Source organism: Enhydra lutris, unplaced genomic scaffold, assembly GCF_002288905.1.
Source record: "Enhydra lutris kenyoni isolate GAN:26980312 unplaced genomic scaffold, ASM228890v2 scaffoldscaffold6, whole genome shotgun sequence".
Lineage (NCBI taxonomy): Eukaryota > Metazoa > Chordata > Mammalia > Carnivora > Mustelidae > Enhydra > Enhydra lutris.
The window spans coordinates 13,546,542-13,563,329 of NW_019154090.1; the positions used below are offsets into that span (position 1 = coordinate 13,546,542).

The following is a 16,788-nucleotide window of genomic DNA, read 5'->3' on the forward strand; positions in this document are numbered from 1 at the left end:
GTGGAAGATTCAAAAGTCTCAAATTCATATTCCTCTTTTCTCTTACCAGGACTACTTAGTAAAACACAGTTCAGGAAATGCAGGTGAACTTGGAAAGAACACAGACCATCAGACTTGCAATTAGGAGAAGAGTACAGTTGTCTCTTGAACACACAAGGACGAGGAGTGCCAACAGTTAAAATTCAGTTAAAATGAAATTAAAATTCCCTGTATGACTTTTGGTTCCCCAAGAACTTTACTACAGAGTATGCTTATCGTGATGGGGGAAAAATGATAAAAAGAAAACTACTCATAGTCTACATTGCCTTACCAATGACCAAAATAGTCAATTAACACAAATTTTGTGTGTTATATGTATTATATACTATATTCTTATAATAAAGTAAGCTAAGAAATGAAAATATTATTAAGAAAATCATGAGGAACAGAAAATACATTGATAGGACTGTACTTATCGAAAAAAATATGTATATAAGTGGACCAGTGCAGTTCAAGCCTGTGTTGCCTAAAGGTCAACTGTAATCACAATTAACATTTGTAGAGCCCTTAGTTTATGCCAGGCACTGCTCTAAATACTTCACATACATTAATTAACTCATTTAATTATCATTGCACTCCATGTGTAAGCACTACCAGTATCCTATTTTATAGGGGAAGAACTTGAGATACTGAGAAGTAATGCGTTCAATGTCATAAGCCAGTACACTGCAGAACTGGGAAGTTCACTTAGCCTGACTTCAGGGTTACTGCTTTTAACACCTATGTTATAAAAACAAAACAAAACAAAACAAAACAACAGTAATAATAAAGAGAGCACCCAGCCTTTATGAACACCCTCTGATGTGCCCAGGAATCACTCCAATTAGAACTTCTGAGAGGCCCATGAGGTCATCTCTCTTCTTAGGATGCCAGTTCATGGGCGAGGGAACAGACATGGGGAAGTCAAGTGTCTCCCCCAAGTTCAAGGAGTGTGTGGGACACAGCGAGGCCTGACTGCAGCCCAGGTCTGGCTCTCAACCCCTCCATGGCCCCAGCGAGTTCTTACAATCACTCTCAAGATAATTTCTTCTTTTCTTTTTAGTAGTTGGGGCCAGTTCTGTGAATAGCAGTGTTTCAGCAGGAGAAGAACAACAAAAAAGAAACAACAAAAAACTCAAACCCACAAGAAATACATTTCAGTTATAAAAACCCTTGGGTGAACTTAAAAAAAGAAAATAAACAACTGAGCGAAGGCTGAACGAGTGCTGTGAACTTTTCTCTTTTACGTTTGTTGTACATTTGGTGGAGGGGCAGTGTTATCCAAACAGAAAGAGATCTCAAAGCAGGGCCTTGAAGGGGTGAGGACCCCGTAGAAGTTTCTGGAAGTTTATGAGAGTAGGTAGAAGACCTAGGGGGAGGCAGCCCAGTTTATCTAATGCTTGCTCTGTGACCTTACAGAAGCCACTCTGTGCCAGTCAATGTACTCATCTGTAAAATGAGGCAGTGGTCCCTGCTTGGGTGTTTTTGCTTCTATGAAATTATGATTTTAATTCCTAGAGAGGAGAAAGACTCATCCCAGCTTCTAAACGTGGACCAGTTTCACTTTATTCGTGTTTTCAGGTCCCTTCTTCACTCCCTTCCTCGTCTGAAAAACTAAGCTCAGCTGACGTCTTCCATTCCGAAACACACAGAGTAGTTTGAGAGTTTATTTCTCCTCTGGAACAACTTGAAAAAAAAGTTAATAGGAAGCACATGGGCATGGTGTGTGAGCGTTCTGTGTGTTTGTGTTTGAAAAAAAATACCTAAGGAGGAATATGTCAGGCTTGCAAAATGCCTGGGCTGTCTCCCGAGCAGTTTATGGCCATTAGCATTAGACTGAAGGCAGTTAAGTGGGACAGAATCCAGCTGCTGCCACAGCCCTTCTGGCATCTGGGCCACAAAGACGATAAGAAAACAACCTGGATTATTCCCATGGTCCAGTGGGAACAGAGCAGGAGATGTTTTTCGATTTGTGAAGGGCTGGCGGGGATTGAGGCAGGGAGGTGGGGTGTAGGCCAGGGCTCATCCATAGAGGATCGTCTTCTAGATGGTTCTGCGGGAGGAGGAAGGGCAGGATGGTGTGGAGGTTGTGTGTCTGGGCTCTAGAGAGCAGCAGCCTGTCTTCACTGCCGCAGCCATGTGACCTGAGGCACGTTACTTTGCCAATTTATGCCTCAGCTTCCCCATCTGTAAGATGGGGATAATGACAGAACCTATGTCATAGGGCTATCGGGAGGATTGAAGGGAATAGCGTACAGTGTATACGCAGCTTAGGATGCTATGTGGAGTCCTGAAGGAGTCTAGGCAATAGCACTTGGAGGAAACAGCATAGGCTCTGGAATTCTAGAAACCTAAGTCTGAATCCCAGCTCTGAACATTTATTGGCTGTGTGAGCTTGGGTAAGTCTCTTCCCCACTCTGAGCCTTGCTTTCATCATGTATAAGACAGACGTGATGGTGCCCTCCACATGGGGCTCCTGTAAGGACTGGAGAAGAAATATCATATTCTATATGTCCTGGTCTGGGGGGGCGGTTCCTGCTTTGCTTTCCAGTCTCATCCCCCCTACTCCCTGCCCCCAGATGCATGGTTCTCTTTTGGGAGAGCCTCCAGCTGCTCATGTGGCTGGCTCCTTTTTGTCACTCAGGTCTCCTTAACAACCCGGGTGATATCAACCACCACTCCCCTCATCACTGCCCATTGCCCTGCCCTGTCTTTGCCCTTCACAACTCTATCAAAATCTGTAATTATCTGCTTCTTTGTCGATTGATTATTGTCTGTCTCTCTCCACGATGGATTGTCATGGTTGATGGCTGTGTGTCTCTTGGGGCCTAGAAGGGGCCAGGCATAGAACTTGTACTCAATATTATACAGTGAAAGAACTGAACAGACTTCTTATCCTACAAGGCCATTGGGGCTGGGGAGGGGGCGGGAAGATGTCAAAATGGGGTAGGGGACTGTATTTGCTCCACAACCTTAGAAGTCCTAAGGCAGTAAGTTCTATCTCTATTTGCAGAGCTAGAAAAAACTGGCCTGAGGGTGATCCAAATGCCAAGTTCAAGTTCAGTGTCTTCACAAGCCTTTATTATTAGGATTGATGCCATAATTCACTTTCCACTTGAAGATGGGTCCCAGCATTTGTACCCTTCAGTGGGACTCAGAGAGGTCGCCGTGGGGAGCCAGAGGTGACAGCGGAAGCAGAGAAGAGTGTGTATGGGCTTTTTGGGTGAGGCTGGGGGACGGGATTCCATCAGACCCCTGAGAGGCTCGACATGGTCGCTTGCATTGCCTATGCAGTAAAATCTACACCAGCACCAACACTTTGCCACGAAGACTGTGTAGGATCATCCACACAACGCCATGTGCCACGGGGTAAGTGCAGGGTCAATGTTAGCAGATGGTGTCGCCAACAAACTCTGATACAGGCCTTTACGAGGAAGCTATTGCCAGGGCTGGGCATCAATTCTCATCGATTCTCACCAGCCCCTTTCTCTACACAAACTCCTAAGACCATTTGTTGTTCCTCTGCAGTGTTTTTCCCTGAAAGGCTGCCCTTGATATCCATCTTTACTGTCTCCTTACTTCCTTAAAAAATTTAAAAAGATGAAGTGACAAGACTTGTGAATAGTTTTGTTTTTGTTTTTGTTTTTGTTTTTGTTTTTTAAAGAAAAGTACTATCATTCATTCAGCCATAGCCTTGTTATCATGCTTTCTTTCTTGCATATTACTTTTCAGATCCTGGATGGTCATTTTTACCAGCTTTCATGAAAGGAAAAAAAAAATGCCAGGAGGAGGATCCCCAAATTACTGCCACCAGCCCTCTACTCCATGCGTCAGCCCCAACGTGCTCCCAGGGGGCTCTAAGAGGAGAAGGGGGCCTAGGCTGGTCAACAAGCAGAGGTGGGGACAGAAGAATTCAGCAAGCCAGCTGGTTAGGGGATATGGGGGGGGAGTAACTACGCACTGGAGTTTTCTTCCCTAAGGTCACCCTACAGTGACGGAGAGCACTGAACCTCCTGCCTGGAATTATGGCTTCTTTACCTTCCTGCCCCTGACTCCCACCACCTGGCATTTCTCTGAGCCTACGATGGACTTGCCTTTTCTATCACACTCAAATCAAATCTAGCTCCTATCCATAGCCCTCAGGACCCTGCATGATTTGGCTCTGTTCTCTCTCTAAGACTATCTCCTTTCCACATCCCCTGACCCTGCTCCAGCCTTGCTAGTTTCTGTTCTGTGCTGCAAACATATCAGACCTTTCCCTGCATACAGCTTTTGCACGGGGTGTTCCCTCTGCCGGGAATGCTCTTCCTCCAGGTCCGCCCAGCGCTGGCTCTGCCTTACCCTTTGGGTCTCTGTCCAATGTCATCTCTTCAGAGTCTTCCCTGATGACTCCCTCCACAATTACATATCCCACCATTCTTGACCCTTCAATGTCCCATCACTCTCTACCCAAATACCATATTTGCTTCATGGCACTCAACCTCTTCCAAAATTAGCTGTTTATTTGTTGCCTTGCTCATTGGCAATCTCTCTCTCCTGCTATGTAATTGCCATGAGGGCAGGTGTCATATCTATTCTGTTCTGTCCACCGCTCTCCTTGAGATAGACTCTGGCACATAGTAGGTGCTCAAGAAATCTGGCCAGTAAATGAATGAATGACTGGCCACCTAACTTAGGCAGTGCCTTAGGGGTGGACAGGAACGGAACGCAGCGCCACACTGACCGTGCATCTGGTAGGTGTACGGGCTCTGTCCAGTGGGTGGGGTGCTGAAGCTGGAGCCGTAGCTGAGGAATCCACTCTGGCTGGGGGAATGGTTCAAGCTGTCTTCTGTCTTGATGCCTTTAGAAGGAGGAAAAAGAAGCACCAGGAACACATGATTAGGATGATTCCTTGTCACCTACAGAAGAGCTACTGAGTCAAGACCAGAACACAATTTTATCAGCTTCTAAACCAGGAGCTGCAAACTAGTAGCTTGTCAGGCAAAGTTAGCCTGCGTATGTTTTAAGGAAAATCTGAAATGAGTTCTTTTTGTTTAAAAATCAGGAGATTTCATCAAAAAATTTGGACTTACGGCTTCAGCTGAGCAATAAGATGGTCTAGCTATACCGTGCCTCCATTCCCATGGGACAGCAGACCATCTGGGTAGATTCCCAGGGCACCACAAATACTGCATTGTCTCTGAGACATTAATGCTGGTTTTAAGGTGTTATTTTTTTGTTGCAGTTGTACTTTTTTTTTTTTTTTTTTTTAACATCCTAGGACATTGTCAAAAGTAAGGAAGGGAAAGGCAGGTCAAGAGGGGCTCGCATTTTGCACATAGAGTCATCTTCACTCTTCCTGCCTGGCTCTAAGGGTAAGGAGTTTTCAACCTCGTACTTACAGAGTAGCACCACGTATGGTTAATATCCAGCAGGATTTGAAGGAATGTGTCAAATGAATGATCCTTCCTCTGTAAAGATGCTGCCACTTAACACACTTTCCACTCTTACTGAGTGGGGAACCTACTCCTCCAAAGGCCACAGTTAAAAATGTGCCCCCTCCCCAACCAAAGTCAGACATGTTTCCCCAAAGCACAGCACTCATTCTATGAGCAACAGGCTAGAAAAGGGACTGTACTGAGAGAGGGGGCCTGATCTATCATCAGTAGCCCATACATTATATCTTTATTGAAAATGTAATAAACTCTTTATCTTACAGGTGTTAAATAGTGTCTTTTTAAAAAAAGATTTTATTTATTTATTTGAGAGATAGAGATCACAAGTAGGCAGAGAGGCAGGCAGAGAAGCGGGGGAGGCAGGCTCCCTGCCGAGCAGAGAGCCTGATGTGGGGCTCGATCCCAGGACCCTGGGATCACGACCCGAGCTGAAGGCAGAGGCTTTAACCCACTGAGCCACCCAGGTGCCCCTAAATAGTGTCTTAATACTGTTTATACCTCTTTAAAGGACGTTTCTAGTTCTGGGGCCAGTTTGGTAACTACGGTTCCTTCCTTTTCCCCCATTCAGTCTTGTGAACAAAGACAACGCTTCTAAGTCATGGGGGAGCAAAGGAAAGAAGGAGGAAAGTCCCTGCTTTCTACCCCCAGAAACTTTTCTGGAAGAAAAGCCCACCCTTGCGTTTTAGAGACAGCACTGAGACTGGCCCACTGTTCTCTCTTGAGCAACATAGGAAGATGTCAAAAGATTCTGTGAGACAGACATGGGGAAGTCTATTGTATGCTCAGAGTACTGAGTTCTTGAGTTTGGTTCCTGAGTTTCCAATGTCACCCACCATCCAATTCCAGAAGATTCACTTCCTGTCTGGGCAGACTCCTGCTTCCTTGTTAAGAAATTCAGATGTACTCGGGTAGATTGAAAAACACAATCAAAATATTTTGCAGCTTCTCTTGTCAACAGGTAGAGTCTATGTTCACACTCCTAGAATCTCCCCTGGCCTTATGACTTGTTTTGTTTGGTAGCAGTGGCCGAGTGATGGGAGTTTTGGAGACTAGGTATCAAGCGGCTTTGAAATTTCTACCTCTGCTCTTCTGGAAACCTGAGACCAGCATACGGTGAACAAGCATAGGATGAAAGCCCAGGTTAAGAGGCCCAGCCATGCCAGCTAACCTGCCAGTCAAATACAGCTGCATGAGGGAGACCAGGGGAGACCTGCGGAAAGCCTACCCAGTCAACCCAAAGAAGCACCAGAAATAATATAGCAGGGTGTTGTTTTAAGTGATGAAGTTTTGGGTGTAATAGATAAATGAGTTGTGGTATAGTTAAATAATGGACTATTATACAGCAATGAAAATTAACTACAGCAGCATGCATGAACAGGGATAAATTTCACAAACATAGGTTGGGTGGAAAAAGCAAGTATCGGAAGAAAGGATACTAGGGACGCCTGGGTGGCTCAGTCGGTTGAGCGTCTGACTCTTGATTTCAGCTCAGGCCATGATCTCAGGGTTGTGAGACTGAGCCCCATGTCAGGCTCTGTGCTGGGTTGAGTATCCCAAACATTCTCTCTCTCTCTCTCCCTCTGCCCTTCCTACCCCTCACCCCCGGCTGGCTTGCACTCTCTCTTTCAAAAAAAGAATGGATACCAGAGGAAACAATGTATATGAAGTTGTAAAACATGCAAAATAATACTCCACATAAGCCCATGCTAAATGTGACCTGCTACCTGTTTTTGTAAATAAAGTTTTACTGAAACAGACACATATATTCGTTTGTGTACTATGGCTGCTTCTGCAGTACAGTGGAACAGTTGAGTGGTTGTGATAGACTGTGTATGACCTGCAGAACTAAAAATATTTACTGTCAGGCTCTTCACAGAAAAATTTTGCTGACCTCTGTTTTACGTAAAGAAATGCAGACGAATGATAAATATCAAATCCAGGAGTGTGGGTATCTCTGAGTAGTAAAACAAATAAACCTTTTGTTTTTTACTTCTTAAGTTGGATGGTCAGCTCATGGGCGTTTGTGCTATTACTCTTTATGCTTTTACAGATGTCTTAAATGTTGCATAATAAACTGAGGAAAACCATATTGAATACCCCTCACCTCCTTCCCTCTAGTTTGCTCAAATGTGTTTTTTCCTTGACGCTTTTTCAACAAAAGTAAATAATGCTATTTGCCAAGCAGCAATGAGAAAAGTTTCCTAACAAGATTCAACAAGGTTTGTCCAGACAATGAGCAAACACTGCTTGCTCAGGCACAGGTGCACGTGAAGGAAAACGGCTTTTCATCTTCCCGTCATTATTCAGTGACTTGAACGTTCCAGGTGTGTGTGGCAGCTTGGGCCCTACAGCACTGACTTAGCATTTCCCCTGGGCGGGCCCTGTGAGCTAAGCCCTTCATGTAGATCAAGGGCTGACAGATTAGGGTCTGCTGACCAAATCTGACTCACTTCCTATTTGTGTAAATAAAGTTTTATTGGAACACAGACACACCCATTTGTTTACATATTGCCTGACTGCTTTCACACTACGGTAGTAGGGCCGAATAGCCCTACAGTCCCCAAAGCCAGAAGTAACCCTCAGGACCTTTGCAGAAAATGGCAGCTGACCTTTGATATAGATAATCTAATTTAATCTTCACGAAAACCGTGAGGAGGCCAGACTTGGTATCCCTCCCACTGCATGAATGAGGAGACAGAGGTGGCTTGCCCAGTGTGTTAGGACCAGCAAGTGGCAGAGGTGGCGTGTGAGGCCAGGACACGTGCGCTTACCACCTGCCACGCTTTTTCTGGGAATAGGGCTACTTTTCCCCTTAACAACGAAAAATAATACAGCTTCATTTTCCCTGGCTCTCAGCCAGGTGGGGTAACTTGTGTGATTTTATCACAAGTCTTCCAGCACAGGAGGGACAGAATATTGGAAACACTGCCCACACCTGTTGGCAGAGGTCTGTCACTGGTAATGCCATAGGTAATCCCCCAGCATTAACAGGCAGTGGCTCGGGCAGCAGAGCTCAGTGGTTAAGAGTTTGGACTCCAGGGCCAGGCTGCTTGGGTTTAATGCCACCAACCAGCTGGACGACTCTGGGTGATTTACGTGCCCTCTCTGGTAAGGACACAGAGCACTGAGGGCCTCAGGGTGGCAGCAGCTCCCTGCTGGTGACTGTTACCAACGCCTGGCCTGTTGCTCCCCCAGAACACATCACTCCCGAGTATAGAATTGCTCCTGTGTCTGCCTTGCCCCAGGCCTCCACCATTACCTTGTCCATCCGCTTCCACAGTCTCCACTAGCCTGCCTGCTTCCCTTTTCCTTCCCTCCGATCTAGGCTCCCTACAGTGGCCAAAGCGATCTTGAAAAAACCCAGATTGTAGAATATAGCCTTCTCCTTATAAACCCATCCGTGAGTTCCCGTTTCACTTGGAATAAAAATCCCAAATCTTCCCCAGGCCTCCAGGGCTCTGCCCACCTCTTCTACCTCATCTCCCACTGTGCTTTCGCTACTGGGCTTCTTGGACTTGCCAAATTCCTCCCCATCTCAGGGGCCTTCCCACGGGCGGTCCCTCTGCCTGGATGCAGTCTCAGTTCTTAGCTGAATCAGCTCCTCATCTAAAAGCCCTCCCTGATGTTGGATCCGAGATGAAGTCTTCCTTCTTCTGTTCTTTCTCATGACCTACTTCTCTTCCTTCTGTCACACAATCATAGTTTGAAACACAGAGAGATTTTTAAATCTTTAATTTTTTTTTCTCCCTTTAGGCTGGGGGGTTGCAAACTCAAATGTCTTCAGAGGACTGGCAGATAATTCAAATGAGTCATGTGGGCTGGGTGGGGAGCATGACAAATTTAGGCTAATGGGCTCAGCCCTACTCAGAGGCACCTATTCCCAACACAAAAACTGCCAGGTCAGTGCTGCCGGATCGTCTTTCTTTTTAAAGACATTAGAAATATAATTTTTTATGTTAGCATTTCACATTTAAAAATTGGCAATTAGTTTTTAAAATGTCAAGTGTATTTTATAGGTTAAGAGAGCTACCCACATTACCCATTGGCTTTCATTTTTCAGCCTCTGTTCCAGACTATAAGCTCCAGGGAGGGCCCAGCTCTGCTTTGTTGATCTCTACTGGCTGGCACATGACCCAGCATCATGAAGGAATGAATAAAAGAACACACGGAGAGCAGAGGTAGAGAGGGAGAAGAGGGTGGGGAAAAAAATACAAGACTGGGTCTCTGCACTCAAGCCATACTATCTGGTTTAGAAGGTGACCTGAGATATTAATGTTGACAGTTGAGGACACTGAGGACTGGGGAGATCAGAGGCAGGTGGTCCTGGAAGCTAGGTGTCCTGCCAACCAACCTACATTCTGTCTACTAGACATCTGTGGTTTCTACCTAATCCCCCTTCCTCACATTCAGATCGGTTCTCTTTCTTGGGTGAGCTTGCCCTGACTCCCGGTTCCATAGGTGGATACGTGGCCCAATGTGGCCATCCAGAGCATTCTATCTTCTCTGCCCCAGTGTCTGGGTCAGTGATGGCTGTGGGAGCCCAGTCAGAGGAATCCTTGGGATGGTGCAGGAAGTCCCAGATGAGAGGAGCGTTCTTTGCGGGGGGAAGTTACAACTTGGCACTGTTGAGGCTGTCTTTGGCACCTCAGTGGAAAGGCCTGAGACTGATGCTAACCTTCCAAAGCATGCCTCATATTATCACTTGAGTATCTGAATTTAGCGCTGCCTAAAGCTAGTACCTTAGATTGTTCAGTTATGTCTGCAATAAACACCCTTATTTCCCTATGCTAATTCACACTGGGTTTTTCTCATTTGCTACCAAAAGAGCTTTTGGTTGATACATCAGTTATGACAGGAAGGACTAGCATGAGTAACAGCCAGAACCTGTGTGATAGTTAATTGGATGGGTCACCCTCACTGGGCCCCAAGGTGCTCAGACATTTGGTCAAACATTATTCTGGGTGTATCTGTGTGAGAGTTCTCTGAAGGAGATTAACATTTGCATCTGTAGACTAAATAAAGCTGACTGCCCTCCCTAAGGTGGGTGGGCCTCATCTCATCAGTTGAAGACCTGAATAGAACAAAAGGCTGAGTAAGAGGGGACTCCTTCTGCCAGAGCGCTTGAGCTGGGACATGGGTCTTTTCCTGCCTTCAGACTGGAGTCTTCCTGGCATCCACTGACTTTCCTTTGAGAGAACCATCTCTCCCTCAGATACAATCCACAGACTTCAGCCTCCTTATTTCTCGTACTTTCACTTCCTTGCCCAGACTGAAGCATTGTCATGTGACCCAACTGGCCAATGAGGGCCCCTAGGGATTCTGGTGGGACTACTGGGAATTAAATTTCTATTTTCCCTAAGCCAGCTAGTGTTGAGTTTCTAAGCCTTGCAATCAAAAGAGGCCTTGATATAGTTTGTTGAACTAGGACCACATTTAAATGTGTCTGTCCTTTCCCTCTATTTCCAATCCAAACCTAGCCTGGCTGCATTTGCCATTTTGCATTTAACTGAGGCAACAGGACAAAAGAAAGACCATAATATCGGGGACCACAGCGGGAAAGCCAGGGCTTGGTCGGGTACTCACTGTAAGAAGGGATTCCATAGGCTTGTGCTGGGGGTGGATAGGTGGTGTAGGGGGCAGCCTGCTGGATCCCCGCACTGTACTGTGTCTGGCCGTAGGCTGCCATGGCCGTGGCGGGCTGGCTGGGCAGGACGTGTGGGCAAGGTCTGCAGGGAAAGAGACAAGATTAAATCTCCAATCCTAGCCCAGCATCCCTTCCCCCTATTTTCCTTTGAGTATTGACCCTTTCAGGGGCAGAGATAACTTACATGTTCATCAGATCCCATTCCATTTTCCTCTTCCTGGGCACCAGGAAGATTTTATTTCTTGTCTGCCTTGAGTCAGGTTCACCATGGGACTGGACTCCTTCCCATAGAATGTAGAAGCCTCTCCCAGTTCTGGCTAATGAGACCATCCCCTGCTGTCCTCTCCCCTCTTTTGGCAGCAACTGTCAAGACTGAGGGGACAGAGCTCTAGTATGGATTATCTCCCAGATCCTGCATCAGCATCTAGAGGACAGCTGCCCTGGGGAGTTTCTTCCGGTCCACTGAACTTTTGGTGAACCACAAACAAGCCTTTGTTGTGTGATGTCACTGTGTCTACACCACTGATGACCGCAGCCTCTCTGTCCTATCTTACCTACCCTAACTTAGACACATTCCCAGCTGATGCCCTGCTCTTAGCCAAGGGGTGGGCTCATGATGGAAGAGCATCCAATCACGTTCTGTCCTGGGAATTTAAATCTTGGGCTGATTGGTTCATTCCAGCAGCTACACTCTGAAGACCCTGTCTTCGTTCCTTCCTGTTGCTTGATCCCAGAAGCTATCCTTTTCTTGGTCTTTCTCAAGGTCTGATTATTGTGCTCTCACTGACACTGCAAGCTACGCCAGATTTTCCAAGAAAGTCCTTTTGGGCGGACATCAGCTGGAGCCTATATTCTGTTACATGCAACCCAAGAACACAATTGGATTCTGCTCTCCCTGGTGAATGACAGGTTCCATGAAGGCCTAGGATTTAAAGGGCCACTTCCTAAGATATCTGTAATGTAATGAGCACTTCCAATCACTGTGTTTTCACCACAGGCTCGAATTGTGTCCCATAGGCCTTACACATGCAGTGTAGCTCACTGGACGCTCACATCAACTCCCTTGGGTGGGGGCTCCTGTAACTCCCATTTTCGAGAAGAGGAAACCAAAGCTGAGAGACCTGAAGTCACAGCTAGAAAGTGGGAGAATCTAGAATTTAAACTTGGGCTCTGATTCCAGTGTCCCCACTTGTAACTGTGCTGCTTCTCATTGACAGGACTGAGACTGACCCAGCCCTACAGGCAGCAATGTCAAGTCAAGGTGGGTTGTTCTAGAAGGAAAGGGACAAGATGGTGGCCCAGGAGCCAGAGGTGGTCCTTGGATCCATGGATACAATTCTTTGGCTAGTGCAGTTGATTTTCTTGAAATTTGAATTCATCACTATTATTTTCAAACCATGAGGTTTCTCTCTTCCTCCCTCTCTCTCTCTCCCACACACCCCCCCACAAAGCAGAGGCTTCAGCAAGCCTAGGTTTGCACTCCTGCGTGACATTATCAATTGATCTGAGCAGTGGCCATTTCTCTATCACATTCATTTGCAACATCCCCTCCAGGGTCCGCCTCCTTTAGTGTTAAAAAACAGCTAAAAATTGTTGTACCTATTATGTGCCAGGCACTGTCCTAATTCCTTGCTGTGTACTGGCTCATTTAAGCCTCATGACAACCCCTGGAGGTAGTTACTGTTCCTAATCCCATTTTACAGATAAGGAAACTGAGGCTGAGAGAGACTAAGGGCCGTACTAAGTGTGCACGCTGATGCAGAGGACATGCCCTTCACCACTCCATGGGGCCACTCTCTCCCGTGAGCTCCCACACCTGGACGCAAGGGCCGTCTGCACCCGACATCCCGTATCTAGCTGCTCTGCCAGTAGATGGTAGCGAGATCCCCATCTCTGCACCTGCTTCCATTCTGGTTACATCTCTTTGGGTAAAATCTGTTCATTTCCGGACTTCCTCCTCCATAAGAAGCCTCATGGCAGATCTGAGATGGGTACAAAACTATACAGAATTACAAAAAGATGTTCTCCTGCCCTTCTTTCTTTCGGACTACTACTGTGATAGATAGTGGGGGGGAACTTGTTCCAAAGTGCGTGACTTTAACTCAGAGATCCCAGACCCAGTCCTGGAGGTTTTATCCGCCAGTGTTCCCACTTGGTGCAGTGCCCCAGGATGCGTCCCAAGGGTCGGGACTTAGTGTTGAGCACAGAACCTTATCTGACCCTGCTCCCAATTTACACCTGTCCTTGGAACTAGAAGGTGGCAACTCCCAGCCATCGACTCTGGCTTCCCATCAGAAGCCGTTTCCCCCTCGCAGATTAAACTGGGTGAGGCTATAGTGAAAACCTAGAGAAAGAGGAGCAGAACCCCGAGGCCTTGAAGAAAAGTTTAGGTACATCTGACAGACCTCCATTGCTGCTAAGCACCTTCAAAACACCCGCAGGGAAAGGGAGGCTGAGGAAGGTGCTCCTTTTAAGCAGCTTTTCCGGTGTTGTCAAGAGAGGTGCACATCCACATCGGGAGGAGCTGACCCTCTAGACCAAGGGCACCTTGGCCACCTGGCCAGGAGCACTGCAGGCTTCCCACGCTGCGGGCTGCAGGCTGGCAGCTCCCCGAGGCCTCTCAGGGAGCCGTGGCCATCAGGGAGCCAGCTCTGCCCTGTGCACATGGCGCCGCTGGTGGAGCACTGATGCTGCCTGCCCGTGGGAGGGGTCTCTGCTTTACCGGCCTGCCTCCTCCCTTGGATGGGCAACTCCCTGAGGGCAGGGGCCCCACCTCACCCATCTCTGGGACTGGCATCCCCTGCAGAATGTGGCCCGAAGGAGTGCGGGGTGGGTGTTGGGGCCGGAAGAGAGGATGAAAGAGGGAGGAGGAGAGGGGGTTAGGTGAGGGGGGGGCAAGGAGAGCAGGACAGGGAGGGAAGGGGGAGACGAGTGAAGAAGGGAGGGGAAAGGAAGGAGGAAGGAATAGAGGGAGGGAGGTGGGGACAAAGAGGGTGGAAAGAACTGAGAAGGAGTCTGCCCAGGAAAGGAAGGGAAGGGGAGGGGAAGAGAAGGAAAGATGAACAAAAAGAACAAAGAGAAGAAGGGAGAAAACCCAACACTCAACACTCTGCTCCAGGCTTCATTCTAAGTCCTTCTGACATGTTCTAGCCCGTTTCATGGGGCAGACATCGTGATGGTCCCCCTTTTAAGGATGGGGAGACTGAGGCCCGTGGAGTCACGTGCTCAAGGTGGCTCGGCTGGGAAGTGCTGTTGCTGGGATTCCCCTCTGGGGACTCTGGCCCCAGAGCCTTTGCCCAGCAAGGTGGAGAGAGCGAGGGAGGAAGAGGAGCTGGGCCAGGGCGCTCACCTTGTGAAGAGCTGAGACACACTCGGGGAGGCTGATGTGGTGATGCCTGGAGGGAAAAGAAAAATTGGAAGGGCTTTAGCTGTCAGAGTGACGACCCACAGAAGCTGTGACTTTAGACGCTGACCTGAGTGGGAAGAAACTCAGACCAGGGACTTTCTCAACCACAAAAGCTCATCCAAGGCACATTTGAGCACTCTCCTTCTTGAAAACCCTTTCTGGGTGACTGTCTCCAGGCCCTAATGGAAGGACCACATGTGAAGGGTCTAGGGCATCTTGAAACATCAGAGGAGAACACTCTCCCTTACGTCTTGCGTGGACGGGGACACTGAGGCCAAAGGGACAGAAAGAGCATGCTCGAGCAAGGTCACATAATTAGAGAGCAGCACAGCTGGGATCTGACCCAGGTTTCCTGACACCCAGTCTGGTGCCATTTCCACTTCTCGGGAGAGAGCTGCTCCCTTCCCTGCCTCAAAGGCAACCCAAGAAACTGAGAATAGCAGACACCAGCTGGTTTTGATTAGCCGACATCCATTTCCCTTCTTCTGATGACATCACCTTGATGTTCTTCTTCTCCCACCCTAGTTTCGGTCCATGGGGTTCAGGTGGGGCTGGCCCCAGCACTTAGGGGAAGGCACATCTTGGCTCATCTCCTAGGCTCCAGCTAGGGTGTGGAGCAGGAAGACAGAAAGGGCCTGGGCTCCTCATTCAAGTGTATCCCTAGTCACCATGCATGCAACTGTCAGTGGGAGACAATAATGCAAGAGGGGATGAACAGGTGGTGGAATTAAGCTGGAGGGAGATTTTTACGAGGCTAATTTTACACATGGACAGTCCACTGGGGACTGCACTCTGTCATCTTTAATAGCGTGACTCAATGTCCTCACAGGGAAGCCCTGGCAAATACCAGAGAACACATCTTCTGATTGTATCAGCCTGCTGATTCATGTTCCCTTGTGTGCAGGGCAGTGCCTATGTCCTGGGGTACATGGCTGGGGTGTCCCTGTGCTTCTTGAGAAATGCTCCAAGGTCTCCAGAGCTCTAAGCCTCTCTAGCCCCAGAGCTGGAGGCTCAGAACAGCAACTTGCAATTCCAACTCTATGACTCAGCAGCAATGAGACTTCAGGCAGCTTGCCTCGAGTCTCTGGACCTTAGTGTTCCCTCCTGTGAAATGGGGAAAAGCTGATCCCATGAGGATGCGTGTGGCTTAAATGCGGAGATGATGACGACGTCTGTCATTTACTCAGTGTCTATTATGTGCCAAACTCTAAGTCTGTTACCTGGATTAGTTATTGTTAATCCTCATAATCACATACCTCCATGTTACAGATGAAGAACACAGAGAGTTTAACTAACTCACCCAAGGCCATGGAGGTCAGAAGGGGTGGATCTGTGATCTGAACTCAGGTGGTCTGGCCCCAGGGCGCTGTAGCCCACGCTGGCTCTCATCCTAAGGACAGCGACCAGTGTCCACGTAGGAGCTCGCTTTGTGCCAGGCCCTGCGCTAACTGCTCATATGCGTGACCTCACTCATTCCCCGCATCAATGCTACAAGGTAGGTGATGTCACTGTCCCCACTGTACAGATGAAGAAACAGGGGAAGACTAAGGACCCTGCTCAGGCCACATAGCCTGACGGCACTGGAACTGGGACTTGAATCCCAGGGCCATGTGAGTCCCAAGTCCATTCCCTGAACTGCCGCCCTGGCTGAGTCAAATTCTGTTGGGGTCCCAGACCCCCAGGGTCAAGGGCAGGAGTCCTGAAGCCCATTCAGGGACTAACAGCTAGAGCCAAACAATAAAATCTAAAATAGACAACAGCAGCATGTATTGCCCAGAGTAAGAAGGGTTCGGGTGAGACTTTTGTTCCATTATAGACATGAGAATGTGCTGTGGGGTGTGTGTGTGGGGGGGGGGGGGGCACTGGCATGTGCGTGTGCTGAGTGGCGTGCAAAAATACATTTCTTGGGGCACCTGGGTGGCTCAGCGGGTTAAAGCTTCTGCCTTCGGCTTGGGTCATGATCTCAGGGCCCTGGGATCGAGCCCCGCATCAGGCTTTCTGCTCGACAGGGAGCCTGCTTCCTCCTCTCTCTGCCTGCCTCTCTACTTGTGATCTCTGTCAAATAAATAAATAAAATCTTAAAAAATACATTTCTTACTATGTGTTGAGAACAGCCGTGGTCTAATGTCAAGGAAAGTGCTGTAGGTGCTCCCTCAATGCTACGGTCCCTAGTTGGGGTGCGCTGCCCCAGGCAGGACCTCCAGCACCCGTCCTCACCCTCCCCCAGGACTAGAGAATGATCTGCCTCATTCGGAAGCAGCCACAGTGTCATTATTGGTAAAAGC

At 48.0% G+C, this 16,788-nt stretch overlaps 1 protein-coding gene across 2 annotated transcripts in view; it reads right to left on the bottom strand.

Moving 5' to 3' along the window:
* Positions 1-16,788, bottom strand: part of LOC111141593 (EYA transcriptional coactivator and phosphatase 2) — a 188,151-nt gene that overhangs the window by 158,489 nt on the left and 12,874 nt on the right. For both annotated transcript variants that reach the window (XM_022494259.1, XM_022494258.1), the window contains exons 2-4: positions 14,447-14,492; positions 11,037-11,179; positions 4,742-4,858 (exon numbers count right to left, since the gene is read on the bottom strand). In XM_022494259.1, coding sequence (XP_022349967.1) covers positions 4,742-4,858; positions 11,037-11,179; positions 14,447-14,492 — 306 coding nt within the window. The remainder of the gene's footprint in view (positions 1-4,741; positions 4,859-11,036; positions 11,180-14,446; positions 14,493-16,788) is intronic.